At 35.2% G+C, this 14484-nt stretch overlaps 2 protein-coding genes across 2 annotated transcripts in view; both read right to left on the reverse strand.

Annotated features, from left to right (window-relative positions):
* LOC130642020 (protein PTHB1-like) overlaps window positions 1-14369 on the reverse strand; it is a 34918-nt gene extending 20549 nt beyond the window's left edge. The window contains exons 1-6 of the mRNA XM_057449086.1: window positions 14268-14369; window positions 8450-8586; window positions 8023-8161; window positions 4221-4285; window positions 3992-4105; window positions 3534-3708 (exon numbers count right to left, since the gene is read on the reverse strand). Of these exons, the coding sequence (XP_057305069.1) occupies window positions 3534-3708; window positions 3992-4105; window positions 4221-4285; window positions 8023-8161; window positions 8450-8564 (608 nt within the window). The 5' untranslated portion in view covers window positions 8565-8586; window positions 14268-14369. The remainder of the gene's footprint in view (window positions 1-3533; window positions 3709-3991; window positions 4106-4220; window positions 4286-8022; window positions 8162-8449; window positions 8587-14267) is intronic.
* On the reverse strand, window positions 9089-13235 carry LOC130642025 (U6 snRNA phosphodiesterase 1-like). Its single transcript, XM_057449092.1, has one exon. The coding sequence runs from the start codon at window positions 9944-9946 to the stop codon at window positions 9155-9157; it is 792 nt and encodes a 263-aa protein (XP_057305075.1). The 5' UTR covers window positions 9947-13235; the 3' UTR covers window positions 9089-9154.
* Window positions 14370-14484: the final 115 nt, after the last annotated feature.

Genomic DNA, 14484 nt, shown 5'->3' on the forward strand with positions numbered 1-14484 from the left:
GAAGATGACTTTGGTAAAGTCGAAACATGTTAAAAATAAAACGTGTCGTAATTTTTATGAAAATACTTTGCAATCTTGTGTTGCTACGAAGTTTTGGAAATATTTAAAAATCACAGTAAAATTAGCTACATGCGACATTCATTGAAAGATGGCCTCTGCTTCAAAAAAAAAAAATATTTCCAGAGAAGTATCTACATTCTTATCTTGGAAAAAAGAAAGTATTATAGGCCATGAAGTTGAGAACGTAGATGGAAAATCAATGGTAACAAAAATTTGGTGTAAGATGTGCACCAAATATAAAGTGCAACCTCTAGCTAATCGAGTAAATAAGGGCTACTCTGTGAGTTCTCTAAAAGCGTTTATGGAAGGCACAAATGTAGTCACGAAACATCAGGTACATTTAGTTCTTCTTTTTTGTTCTTGTTTTGTTCTTATTTTTTATAAGAACATAGTTAATAATCAGGCTGTCTCCAGATTTTTTTTCTAATTCGAAAAATCTAAAAATGAATAATTTTCAAACGGTGCAACTGCTGAATGCCTTGAACTATGTTACACTCTAGGCAGATCGTCACTTGGAAGGGCAGATGCATAAGGCCGCTTGTTTATTGGATAGCAGACAACCTGAAGAGGAACAGTTTCAGATAATACCCAGAAAACGACCTGTTGTTCCTGACATACACACTGCTTTAAGCGAAACAGACCAACCCGCGAAGCATATTTAAAATTGATGAGGACTGCTTACAAAATGGTATTAAATCCGAGTATGTCTCATCGTCATTTTAAAGTTCTTGTTAAATGTCAGCGAATTAATGGTGTTCGGCTCATACAAGGCAAAAGTGGAAATAAAGCAGGTAACCGCAACAGTTACTTGTTTTCAGGGTTTTTTTGTTCTTGTTTGTCATTGATCGGACATGTCAGATAACGAGTTGAACTATTTCTTTTTTCCTATGTGTAGGACGTGAATACATTCATTATATTGCGGAGGCAGTAAAAGAAAAAGTAGCTGCTATTATTGCTATCAATAATTTTATGGCAATTCTATCAGACGGATCACAGGTACGCAAAACAAACAACGAGAAAGAGCTGGTATTGGTCAGAACAGTTCGCAATGGCATCCCGATTTATGTTGTTGTGTCTTTACTTGAAATGTAAGAGCGCGGAGGAACCGACGCTGACTCCATTAAGGATGCTATTGATAGTTTCTTTCAAGAAGATGGAAATATCGCAATGGAAAGGCAAATGTATCAAGACAAACTTGTTTCAGCCACAACTACAATGCGAGAGACAATGGTTAATCAGCATAGATTGTGTCAACCATCGGCTCGAACTCGCCATAAAGGCTGCTGTATCTGAAGTTTGTTCCTTTACAGATTGTGATAGATTTTATCTGTCAATCTATTTTTTATTTAAAAACTCTGGCAAACTGAAAGCAAAAACAAAAAAGGCCTCAGAAGCACTTAATGTAACCCATTACCCCTTTCCAAAGATCCATGGAACGAGATTTATAAGCCATAGGAGAAGGGGTTTTCAGAAGTTGTTACATAATTGGCCTGCCCTAGTTGCCGTGTTTGGTGAAGCCGAAACTGATCGTGGATATAGAGGTGAGACAAAGGGAAAAATTATTGGCATAGCTCGCAAGTTGCACGATTATAAATTTCTTTGTAAAGTGGCTGCTTATCTCGATTTTCTGGAACGACTTTCTTCCTTGTCTCTGTTGTTCGAAAAAGAACAACTTATGCCGTACGAAATAATTCCAGCTGTGAACCAAACCGTTGACAATTTTGAAGAAATGGCACAGGAAGAAATCGATGATATCATTGATTCAAATCTAAGAAAATTTAGGATTGTGGATCAGGACGGATTAGTTACTCTGGTATCGACATATCCAAAAGCTGGTCATGAACTAAAAATGGTTCAAAATCGTGAGTATGTAAACATTGAGCTCGATAACATCGCAAATTTGAGTCATGGATCCATCGAAGAAGCAATGGAAACGAGGAGACAAGGTGCAGAAATCTGTATTCCCTTGATTCGGGAGAAGTTTTCTTCTTTTGAAGAAAACATTTATAGTAATATGAAATGGCTAGATCCACAGTATTGGACCGACTCTAGAGAAGATGGAAAAAACGCCATAACGCAGTTGATGGCTCATTTCCGTGAACCTGTATCGGCAGCTGGCTTTGATGAAAGTAAAGTCCTTCAAGAGTGGAAAGCGCTGCGATTCACCATCAATAATTTTTACAAAAATGTGAAGGCATCGATGGTTTGGGAAAAAATGATGGTGTACAAGAAACGGGAATTTCGCAACATTATACTCGTCGTCGAACTGGTGCTTTGTCTTTTCAGCTTAAATTCATCCGTGGAGCGTGTGTTTAGTACACTAACGATTTTATTGTCGGATCGTCGACTCCGAATGAAACACAACACGATGGAGGAGTCATTGATAATTGCTGGGAATAACTCCCTGTAGAGTGATGGAGAGAAAGAAAAAATTTTGAACAGCGCAGTCGATTCATACATGCAGAAGAGGAGGTTTGTCAGCATGGAGACACCTGTTCTAGTAACAGGTATGGATCACGATACTCGCAACAGCGACAACGAAGAGAGTAACGAGAGTAGTGATAGTTATGAAACAGACAGCGATGTATAAATAATCTTTAAGTTCGTTAAAAATATATGCCAAAACTTTGTATATTTATAGAGACAACAGCACGTGGGTTTCGTTTTTAAAGTTGTTTAAATAACACTTGCATCCAATAAATCCATGATAAAATGTCTATTCCGCCTGTAAGTGCATATTTGCAGACTTGGTTCATCCGTGCTCCGTCGGCGTTCACCTCCGCATTAGTTAAGAACCGCATGGCTGGATTTCTTGGTAAGACCTGGTTACCAACGACGAAGGGGCCAGGCAAAAGAGATTTATGTCTACGTAGTTCTTTTAACTAAGTCAGGAGTCGGTGAATTAGCTAGGATGGGGAGGTTGGCTATGAATAGACTTGCTTATGGATTAAAAAGGCCAGGATTATTCAATAACTCTTAGATCTAAAAGTAATCTGTTAACGGAGGTACTTGGTTCTTCTTGTACCTCATGTAATTTAGGTACACGATAGGGCGTAGGAACGCGATCGCGTACCTCAAAATGAGAAGCCTGCATTTACTACTTGGTTGTTTGGGGTCCGGATCAAAGTTGGTTATTCATTTTTCACATGCTTCATTCAATATGGCAGCTTGTTGTGAACATGGTTTGTAAAAATTTTGTTGCTAAAATAAATAAGTCAACAAACGAAAAAGAAGCAAATAAAAAGTAAAAAACAATGCTTCAAAAACTCCGCCCTGCCGCTCTCCTGAATGTAATAATTGCACGCCAAAATCATAAGCTAGGCATGCGATACTGATGGCACGCCTGTATTAGTGTAGGCGTACGTACAACCACATGCAGGTGCAAATATTCATGACCGAGACTGCTACACATACAAACATATTTAAAATACTTAAGAGAGAAAATTAAATACAAACAAAACAACATAAATTACCGATAACATTCAACATTTCTACCAGTTGTTGTGACAACAAAGGAATCTGTTGAACTAATGTATATGAAAGGGCCAGGCAGCAAAAAGTCTGGGAGAAACGCCTTTAGGGAGAAGGTCTCTTGTTCATAAAACATCAAGGTACCATCCATAGATAAAACACAAATGAAATCTCTTCCTAGAATATAAACAACAAAAACAAACTGCATGTTTTTCAATAAAAATGCGACTGCAAGTTAGTTTCTGACTGCCACTAAAATTTAAAATCATTGAGCCTTAAATGGCTTTTTAATATTACTTTCAGGGTTGACATTTAACAAGTTGTTTGCAAAAAATAACAAACAAAAGGTCACAACTATGTCACTATCATTAAATGTACTACAATATTCTTTTCAATCCACAATCTACTCATTAGTATCATGTCAAACTTTATTAATTTTATAATTTGATGTTAATTTTACCTTTTACACCTCCAAACCGACCATGCGTCATACAAGCTGCTGACCGTTCCAGACGATGTTCATATGATTTTGTCAAGGTGAAAATATTACCATGTTCTACTGTCCCTGCGATAGCTAATATAAAATAATAATTTACAAAATAAAACAATTATTGCATAAGACAATAAAGCTTCAAATTAGCACAACCTTTAGAATTTCTTTTATCAAATAACAACAGATAGTTACTTACCAGACACATTATAAACACCAATTGATCTTGGATGCAATACACAAAGATGAAGCAGATCGGTTCCACTAAAAGTTCACAACGATACAATACAGTAAATATTGGTTGGTTACTTTGTAGTGAAAAGCAGTAAACTAGTTATAACGTTATAACATCACAGTTCTTTTCTTAGAAAGGTTCAGACAAGAAAGAACATTACTCATTTTGTGTTGTTATGCAAGTGGAACATTGGTAATTGTCAAGTAACATTATTTTTGTCTGTAAAGGCTATTTTCCACTTCAAGAAAGGAATAGAAAGGCTTCTCAGCATGCATGCTTAAAATGTTTGCATTACATTTCGTTCCCTTTCGGGGAAGGTAGAATCTAGTTGTAATCTGTGCAGAAACGACAGCTAGAAAATTATCAGCCAATAAGATAATTTTATTTCATGAGAATTGCACGAGGTGTGTTTCCTTTCTGTATTGAAATGTGTGCAATAATATCATCATCATCATCATCATTCTCGGCTTAACGTCCGTTTTCCATGCTAGCATGGGTTGGACGGGGTATATTAATGACCCTCTTCCAATCTGATCTAGACTGTGTTAGATCTAAACTCAACTTCCTCTCTATCAAGTCTGTCCTTATAACCTCCTGCCAAGTCTTTCTCGGTCTGCCTCTGGGCTTTGCCCCAGGAACTATCAAGTCTCTACACTTTCTTACCCAATTATCCTCCTCCATTCTTTCCAAGTGCCCCAGCCAATTCAATCTTCTTATCTGGATAACATCTTTAATTCTACAGAGACTTAGCCTGCTTCTTAGCTCATCTGAACTCTTTCTGTCTCTCAGACTGGCATTACACATCCACCTAACCATTCTCATATCATTCCTTTCTAAACGGTCAAGATCTTCCTGCTTCACTGCCCATGTCTCACTACCGTACAACATAACACTTCTTACACAGGCCTCATACAACCTACCTTTTACCTCAATTGACAGGACTCTGCTAGTCAATAAAGGAAGTAACTCTCTAAACTTTTTCCAAGCAGAACCTATCCTGCAAGTAACACTTCTTCCAACACCCCCTTCACTGCCCAACATATCACCTAAGTAACAGAAGTTCTTAACTATCTCTAACGAGCCACTGTTGTACATCATTAAAGCTGGAAATACTTCATTCTCTATAATCTCACCTTTGCAACGCTTGCATACAAACTGTATGCCAGCTCTTAACCTTCCACTAATACTACTGCACTTCTTATGTACCCAATGCTTGCAAGTCTGACAAAAAATTGAGTTACTACCAACCCCTTTCCTGCAAACTCCACAAGGCCACTTTCCAACTACAGGGTCACACTTGGCTGCAATGCTACTTATCATGACTTTAGAATTTGCTGTGTTTACCTTCAGCCCTTTCTCTTCTAGTCCTTTCTTCCACTTCTCAAACTTTTCAACTAATTCTTCCAACGACTCTGCTATGAGAACCAAATCATCTGCATACAATAACTCCCATGGGCAACCTGTTCTGAACTCCATCGACAGCGCTTCTAAGACTAGAATAAACAACAAAGGACTAAGTACAGAACCCTGATGTACACCAACATTTACACTAAATTCATCACTAAGTAAATCGTTAATCCTGACACGACTTCTAGCATTGCTGTACATAGACTGTACCATTGTAACTAGCCACTCATCCACACCTAATTTTCTCATAGCCCACCAAATAACTCTATGTGGCACTCTATCAAAAGCTTTCCCTAAATCTACAAAGGCAAAATAGCGGTTGTTTTTCTTTCCTAAATACTTCCTGAAGCTGTCTGAGTAAAAATATTGCATCTGTAGTGCCATGCCCTGGAACAAAACCAAATTGCATCTTATCTATATCAATTCTTTCTCTAAGTAACTTATCAATCACTCTTTCAATAACTTTCATTACTTGATCAACCAACTTCAAACCTCTATAGTTTCCTCTTTCTAATGCATCACCCTTGCCCTTGAAAAAATTCACTATTACACTCCATTCACCCGGAATAGCACCATCCTTTATAACCTGATTAGCAAGACTTGTAATAAGCTCAACTCCAATATATCTAGATGCTTTTACCATCTCTGCAACAATACCTGATACTCCTGCAGCCTTGCCAATCTTCATTTTCCTAATAGCCTCCACTACCCATTCTGTCTTGATCTGCATGGCTGGCCCTTCTACGACATCATCATCAGACAAATTATCCTCGTCCCAATCAAACTCAGTGTTAAGCAACCTCTGATAATGATTCTTCCAAGCTACCCTTTTCTCCTCCTCTGTGCTAGCCAAAACACCTTCATCATTACGTATACACTTCTCATCTACAATATATTGATTAGTCTTCTTCATTTGCTTTGCTATCTTGAATACCTCATTGCGCTGGTCTTCCCTTCTTAACACATCTGCAAATCTGTTTCTCTCTGCTTCTGATTTTGCCTTATACACTGCTGTACGAGCCCGACGCTTAGCTTCTAAGTAAATATTTTTACTACCACCTGACTTCCACTCTTTCCAAAGTTTCCTCTTTTCCTTTATACACTGGTCAACCTCATTATTCCACCACCAGGTCTGTCTATGTCTATCTGGTCCTTTCGTTCACCCACAGGTATCATCAGAAGCTTCTAGAAGACAATTCTTCAAAGTAGTCCAAGTACTTTCAACATTGTCAGTATCACATTGACTATTGTAGGCTAACTGCTGAACTTTTGCACTAAATTGTCTTGCTACAATCTCTTCCTTCAGCTTCCAGACTTTTCGACGGGGCCTGTACTTTCCCTTGGCTTCTCTGACACTCTTCAAGATAATATCACAAACCAGCAACCTATGCTGGGGAACACACTCTTCCCCCGATATAACTTTCACGTCCTTCACCACTTTCTTGTCTGACTTTCTAACCAAAAAGTAATCTATCTGTGTCTTACAACCACCTGACTCATATGTTATCAGCCTACTCTGTCTCTTACAGAATGATGTGTTGCAAACCACCATGTCCGTTGCCATTCCAAACTCAAGCAATCTCTCCCCTTCCTTATTTCTGCTCCCAAATCCATAGCCTCCATGCACACCTCTATAACCTTCAGATGACTTCCCAACATGACCATTAAAGTCGCCGCCACCAATATGAAGTGAAAAATACAAGCAGAAAATTTACTGCTTTGTTTTGTTCCTGCATCTTCTGCAAAATATTTTCTTGGCAGAAAGAGAATAATAATATACAGACACAAAATAAAATTGTTAAATTTATACCAAGAGTCCATAGTAATAACAAATAAAGTATACTTGTATCACAAGGATAAAAGGATGTAAGTCTTTATTGCAACAGGGACTTTCCTATCCTATCCTCAACTTATTTTTAGTTACAGAAATGTAGCTGGGACAACAAGAGATAGCAAATTACTTGGTCCACGCAATTACAAATCAGTATTAGAAAGCTTGTTTTCTGCCATAGGTTAACATCGTTTTCCCTTATGATGCCCTCTTAACTCTCAGCCATTGTTTTCCCTGGAGTTTAACATTTTTAATTTGATGACTTTTCTTCCTTCTTAGTTTGCTTAAGGAAAGTAAATTTTTGGATAGGTGTCATGATTCTTAGGGTAACAGGTGATCATGAAAAAGTTTTAACAATTCTTTTTTCTTTTAAAATATTCTTATTAGCAATTCCAAAATCATATTTTGGCATTTTCACACCTTTTTTTAGTAATTTTAGACTTCTAAAGCATTTGTATGACTATTTTTATTCTAAAGTTTTGTTTCACTCATCAATCATTTGGAATAATCACGAGTTGCAATACTTACGAGACAAACATTCCTGATGATAACTGTAAAATTGGTTGGTTTAATTGCATCTCCAGCATCAAATGATCAGCTTTAAAACCATCTTTTTGTGGTGTAAATATTCTGAGAACCCCATTTAATGATCCAGTGATTAGTTTATCTTAAAAAAGGTGAAAAAAAACTTAATACTAAATTATAAAAATTACCTTAATACTTACAAAACCAAACAAAAAAATAATAAGTAAAGATGTTAAGCATAGTCAATCCTTTTGATTTAGTGTACTTTTTTTTAAAAACATGTATCCAAGTTAATTAAACAAACTAAAAAACTCTAATTTTTAGAAATGCTGACATATAACAAAGTTTGAGCGCTATTTAGGACAAATGTTGCATTCATTGAAATTCTCTTTACGCAATCAACATTCACTTAACACACAAATATAGATACCTAATCCATCCGCATTGTTGTCAATATTTGCAACACACAAGCTACCCTGATCAAATTCTTCTTCAGCACCACCACACCAAGTTGACCACCATTCCCGAGCTTTAAACAATGACATATTCAAGTGTATATATTGTAATCTAGTAATATTATAAAAAAGAATACTTATATCAAATTACTCAGTGATTATAGTCAGACAACCTGATTGTTAGCAAAAGAAGCATCAGGTGGCACATCTTAAACTAAAATTACCATTTTTAAGACCTTCACCCAACACTAAAAATGCCTATTACATTTTAAATCTCATCATCATCATTATCATCATTCTTGGGTTAGCAATTAATATGTATATCTAAAACAAAATTTTACATATTAATTCATAGCATTATTCTAGAGATATTACTTTCTTCGGTTCAAAAATGATTTCAATTTGTTCTTTTCAATAATCAGCCGTTGTAGTTGTTCGCTTTAAGTAAGAGAAATATATGGAATGTTTCTTTTCTAAGCAATATTGATATGTATTGTGCAACTGTGCTTAGAACTATACTAATTTTTGGTTAACGCATACAAATTGCTACAAATTAGATTATTAATGGATTTTTCCCACAATGGCACCAAAAGTGTAATTGAAAAAAAAACAAGTTTTAAATAATTTGTCATCTAAGTAAATTTTAAGTTTAGTTAAATATCATATGGAATAAAAATTATTTAAACAAAGCAAACTTGGTATGTTCTATTTCCTGATCTCATACAAATCTTCTCAGCAGACATGTAGTGAATTTCCTCAGCAAAAGTTTGATTGTGCAAATAATTTTCAATTTCATCTTTTTTGTCACCCAACACCCATGCGATACTAGTATGAAATGATGGTGGGTCGTAGTACTTTTCTAATTTGTAATCAGAGTATATGGAATCAACTTTGGTGGTTATATTTTTGAAATCTTGAACGCCTTGTATAACTTCAACACCAATAAATGTCCGAGTTTTCTCATCATTCACGTAAACTTGTATTTTTTGCAGTCCATACGTATATGACATTTTGTTTAAAAATTTCTGTTGAAGTTCTTTAAAAATTGGTTCGATCCAGTAGTGACGTAACGAAACTGTTCTGGAGCAACTAATATGACAATCAGAAATTGGAAAAAGATGAATATCTTTCTTGTAACCAGCAGTAAGGACCTCAGCTATGCTTTCATAAAAGTTTGTAAATGAAGTTGTGCTTTGAAGTGGTATATAGATGTATGTTGCCCAATTTCCTTCAAAATGATCAAATGAACGAATTCTTCCATTGTGCTTTATCAATTTTTGTTTATTATCTGTTAAATTTACTTCTTTCTCAAACAAGTTTGGTGGAAGTGGCAATTTCTGTTTATTCCCACCATATTTGCTATCTTGCTTTCTTTTTCGTGATCTATTACAAGGCTTTATTGTATCATCTGATTCAGTTGCACTCCCACTGTCTTCACTGCCACTGTCAGAATATGATACAAGCTTTGACATTATATACCAGACGCGAAGAAGGAACAGTTTATTGATTGTACTGACACAGAGAAGACAAAATATGCAGACCTATCAATAAGGGGAGAGGAATGCTCTTGCTCACGCAAAGGCTAGCCCAATTCAGAGAAATAAGGAACTAGCTGAGCAATTATTTGCTCCCCCAATTCTAAAAAAAGTTTTTCTGGATGAGCAATATCAATTCATCTCACATGGAAATCAATGTTCCCTTCTTATTATTTACAATAAAAAAGAACCAAGATATATATATATATATATAAAAAAAATAAAACAGATAAAAAAGACTTTGTGATAAAATAGGTGTTTATAAGCTTATTCTATTTATTCAGATTGCTTGCCCAGTTTACATTATTGTAACCTTGGTGGAGCGATTTATTGCTCTGGTGTTATTTTCTGATTGATAGGCCTGAATATGCCTTACTATTATATATATGAAATTTTACTTTTTAACGAAATCAAGCAATATATTGTGACAATAATTATTGCAAAATAGATTTCTAACTGTTTACATAAAACCTAAAGTTAACTCAAACCAGTTTAAGTTAGAAATGCTTTATTTTCGTCAACATGAGTTTGTTTGTAAAGCGAAGTGAAACTCACTTTGGGTGGAGGTTTACTTTGATCATATTGACGGAAGAGAATTTTAAACTGCTGCAAGATTTTCATGTAAACAATTCTTTCGAAGTGATTTTTGTCACAAGACAAAGGTTGTGAATGTAGGAGTCAGTCCTTTACAGGCTAATGCCAAAGTCAACTCGAGGTGAAACATGAATGCAGGTCAAGTTTTTTAGTGATATATGGAAAGTAATAATGCCCAACTTTTACTCTGGGTCTGACTTAAATGCTGCCTAAATATGCACCAGTAGATCAGGTTTGTACTGAAAATATAGGATTATAATATCAAAATATGCTTGTACAAAACGTTGGGATATATAGGTAAAGAGTCTAAAAAACATTATACCACAAACATAAGTGTAAGCTATAACCAAGACAAGAGACAACATGACAGATGTATAGTATTATTGTCATGCATGCACAAGATGAAATAAGAAATTTGTTTCTGCAAACATTTTCCAGCCAATTTTCAGTCGTCGCACAATATTTTCTGTTCATTACTTAAATTATGCAGATATTATAAACATTTACCCCCTCAAAAAGACAAATAAACGCAAAAGCCCAGTAGTAGTAGCACTAAAACAAATAATTGCTGTTGTCAAATCAATAAATATGATGCCTTGATAAAAATGTTAAATACAACACCTCACTCAACCTCTTTCAAATAAAATCAACTTGGTTTAAAGTGGAAGGTAAGCTTTGTGACTACTTTGTCCGAAAAGTTTTGGTAAAATTTTTTTGCACATATATAATGTATGGATCAATTAAACAAGCTAATATTTTCAAAATGAATCCTGACCTGTTCTAATGAATTTTAAACAATCTATAGGGCAATGTTATTGCATTCTATAATCTTGTTTTGCTGTTTTTAAACAATTTGCAGTGATGTTTTCGCATTCTATGATTCCATAATGATGGCTTTTAAGCAACCTGTGACAATGTTTTTGAAATTCCACAACCCCATTTTAATGTTTGTTAAACAATCTGTGGTTAAGTGTAATGTTTGTCTAACTGATATTCAATCATAGCGAAAATTTTTGTCTTACAGCAATTGTCTATCTTATATTTAAAACTCCTCATGTTAGTCTTTTCAGTCTTTTTAGTTTGCATGATTACTTAATCAAGTTACAGTTATGTATAACTGTAACTCGCATAAGTAAAATAGATTTTTTTTGCAACAGTGACATAATAAACAATGTATTTAGATCGTTTTCTGATAATAGTTAAGATATTTTTATATTCTTAATTGCTTTTGTTTATGAATTCTCAAACTATGCACTGAAAGTATTTCCAAGACCATCTCACAATGATTTATTCATATTTCTGAATAACAATGGTCTATTATTAAATTGCTGTTTTAGATTGTTGAAAAAGCAAGCAGGGTTGTGGAAAGCGAAAGCATGACTATAGATCCTTTAAAAACCATTAAAACAAAATCGTAAAAAGCAAAAACATCCCATACAACTTTTAAAAACCCTCGATGGAATGGAATTGTAGAAAGCCAAAGTATTGCTGTCGAAAGTTTAAAAAGCATCAAAACAGGACTATAAGAAAAGAAAACATTGCTGTTATTTATTTGAAAACATTTAAAACAAGTATATATTTGAAGACTTTTCTTTGCAAAAATTTAAGTTTCTTTCGGCCAACAGAGACAAGAAAGTTATGATAGAGAGAAATCCTTTCTTTCGGCTATCAGAGAATTGCTAGTTCAGATGCTAAAACATGTTAAAACGTTCCCCACTTGTCTCAACAACAAGAAAAAATACTAATTTTCGTTTTAAAAATCTTTAATGTAATTTTAGATTCTACAAGTTGCAAGCAACATATTAAAAAAGTAAAAAACTTTGTAGACATTCTTAACAATCTAAATAATTACAAAGAGTAAAGGGAATAAACAAAAATTTTTCTTGTAAACACACCATTATGTATCATTCGAATGCATGATACACATCATGAACGATCATGAACATTGGTAACAATTGTGACTATCGCAACTTTAAAAGGATAATCATGCTAACACATTTTTTTTCCTAAATGGGGAAGATCAAGATAGCATTGTGGATTGTGTGTGTTTACATATGCTCTTGTGCATATTTTTCAGGGCTAGCTTTACAAATATTGAGGGATATACCCTGTCTATTATTTTCAGAAGGGGCCATGGTTTGGATGGGAAGTCTAGAGTATTCAATGGTCACTTTAAGCTACGCAGACTCAATTAGCTTTACCAGATAACTCCTTTCAACATCCAATGACACACACAGTATACCATCTCCCTCATTTTCCTCACATTGATGAGGGTAATCTGAGTGGCAACATACACTCACCCATATTAAATCACCACCCAGGGGAATCAAACCTTGTTCTCCCGCAAAAAGTACAAGAGTTACAACCACAAGGCTAGGGTGGCACAATATGCGCCTAAGTACTGCAAAATGCATGGCATATAAATAATATAAATTTTAACAAATTTGTTGCCACACTTTAATAATAGTTGTAAACATTTAAAAATTGCTGGATTGCAACTGCAGTATCCTGTGTAGCTAATTGTGGATTTATCAAAATACAAAACATAATGAGACCAGGGAATAAAAGCCCCATAAAAGCATTTATATTATAACACAGCATAGTGACACTGTGATTCTCTTAACCCTATTCGGTCCGGGGTTTTTCGAACATAGTATGACTGGGGGGGGGGGGGCGGATTCCGCCCCCCCTCAATAACTTTTCATAGGATTGTTCAAATTGAATCAAACTTCGCACACTTATAGTACGTCAAAAAAGGAACAAAATGGCAGCAATAAATTTTTTCTTGCGTCAGCACATTTTCTGTGACGTCATCAGAAGCTTGAAAATTGTTAAAAATGCCACTATCTGGTTAAAGTATAATTACTTTTGTTCTAGAGCGAATTTTTACATTCTGTTTGAAGTTTCTGAAAGCTAAATAAAATGTTTTTAACATATCTTCCGGTTTTTACATGGATCGGATAAAAAATTGCCAAAAATTGCCCGAAAATCCGTTTTTTTCCGATTTTCGGGTAAAATCCGACAAAATCGGGAAATCGGATTAGTCACGTGTCAAAATTATTCAAAATGATCCTTCTTGATGAAACAAAGTTGTGTTGCAAGTTTCTAGTTCTAAGGATAATCCTAACAGGAGTTATTATATTTTCCCCATTATAAGGATTTCATAGAGATTTTAGGGGTAGTTTCGAGTAATGGCTAATATCAAAGCCTCTGAAAGGTATGGGACCTAAAAATTTAGCATGCAGGTGTCTAATAGATAAATGTTGAAACTCAGTAAGTATCATAGCCATATAAGAAAGCAATCAGGAGTTATTAAAAAAAAACCGTCAGGGGGGGCGGAATCCGCCCCCCCCCCCCTCCGGACCGAATAGGGTTAAGATTTCTGACACGTTTAATTTAAGGGGAACATACTAATTATACTGCAAATTTAAGTGGAGGATACTAAATTAAATGTGTAAGTGTATTGAGCGAATCACAGCGTCAAAACAGCATATTCAAAAGTTGCTACTGCTGAACAGGAATTAATTAGCAATTTATTATCCAAAGTAGTCCTAAACATGCTTCTAATTAAGAGCACTGCACCAAATCGGTGTGTGGTGTGGAGGGGGGGGGGTGGGATTCCCCCTTTTTCTATCTTTTAAAACATAGGCTAACATTCCCCTACCTGTAATCCCCTGTAATCTGTTACAGTATTAGGGAGCAAGAATAGCTTGAAAGGGTAACCATAAACTTTATCGTTCATGAAATTTGTGTCAGCCACTCACTGCTTCGCTACCGTGCATATAAACAGAGCAACACCCTCCTCCACCATAAAAAAATAATTTCTATAAAAAAGAGTGAAAACAGGGGAAGGGAGAAAGGTGAATAACTGATTCAGAAGA

This window comes from Hydractinia symbiolongicarpus, chromosome 4 (genome assembly GCF_029227915.1).
Source record: "Hydractinia symbiolongicarpus strain clone_291-10 chromosome 4, HSymV2.1, whole genome shotgun sequence".
NCBI lineage: Eukaryota > Metazoa > Cnidaria > Hydrozoa > Anthoathecata > Hydractiniidae > Hydractinia > Hydractinia symbiolongicarpus.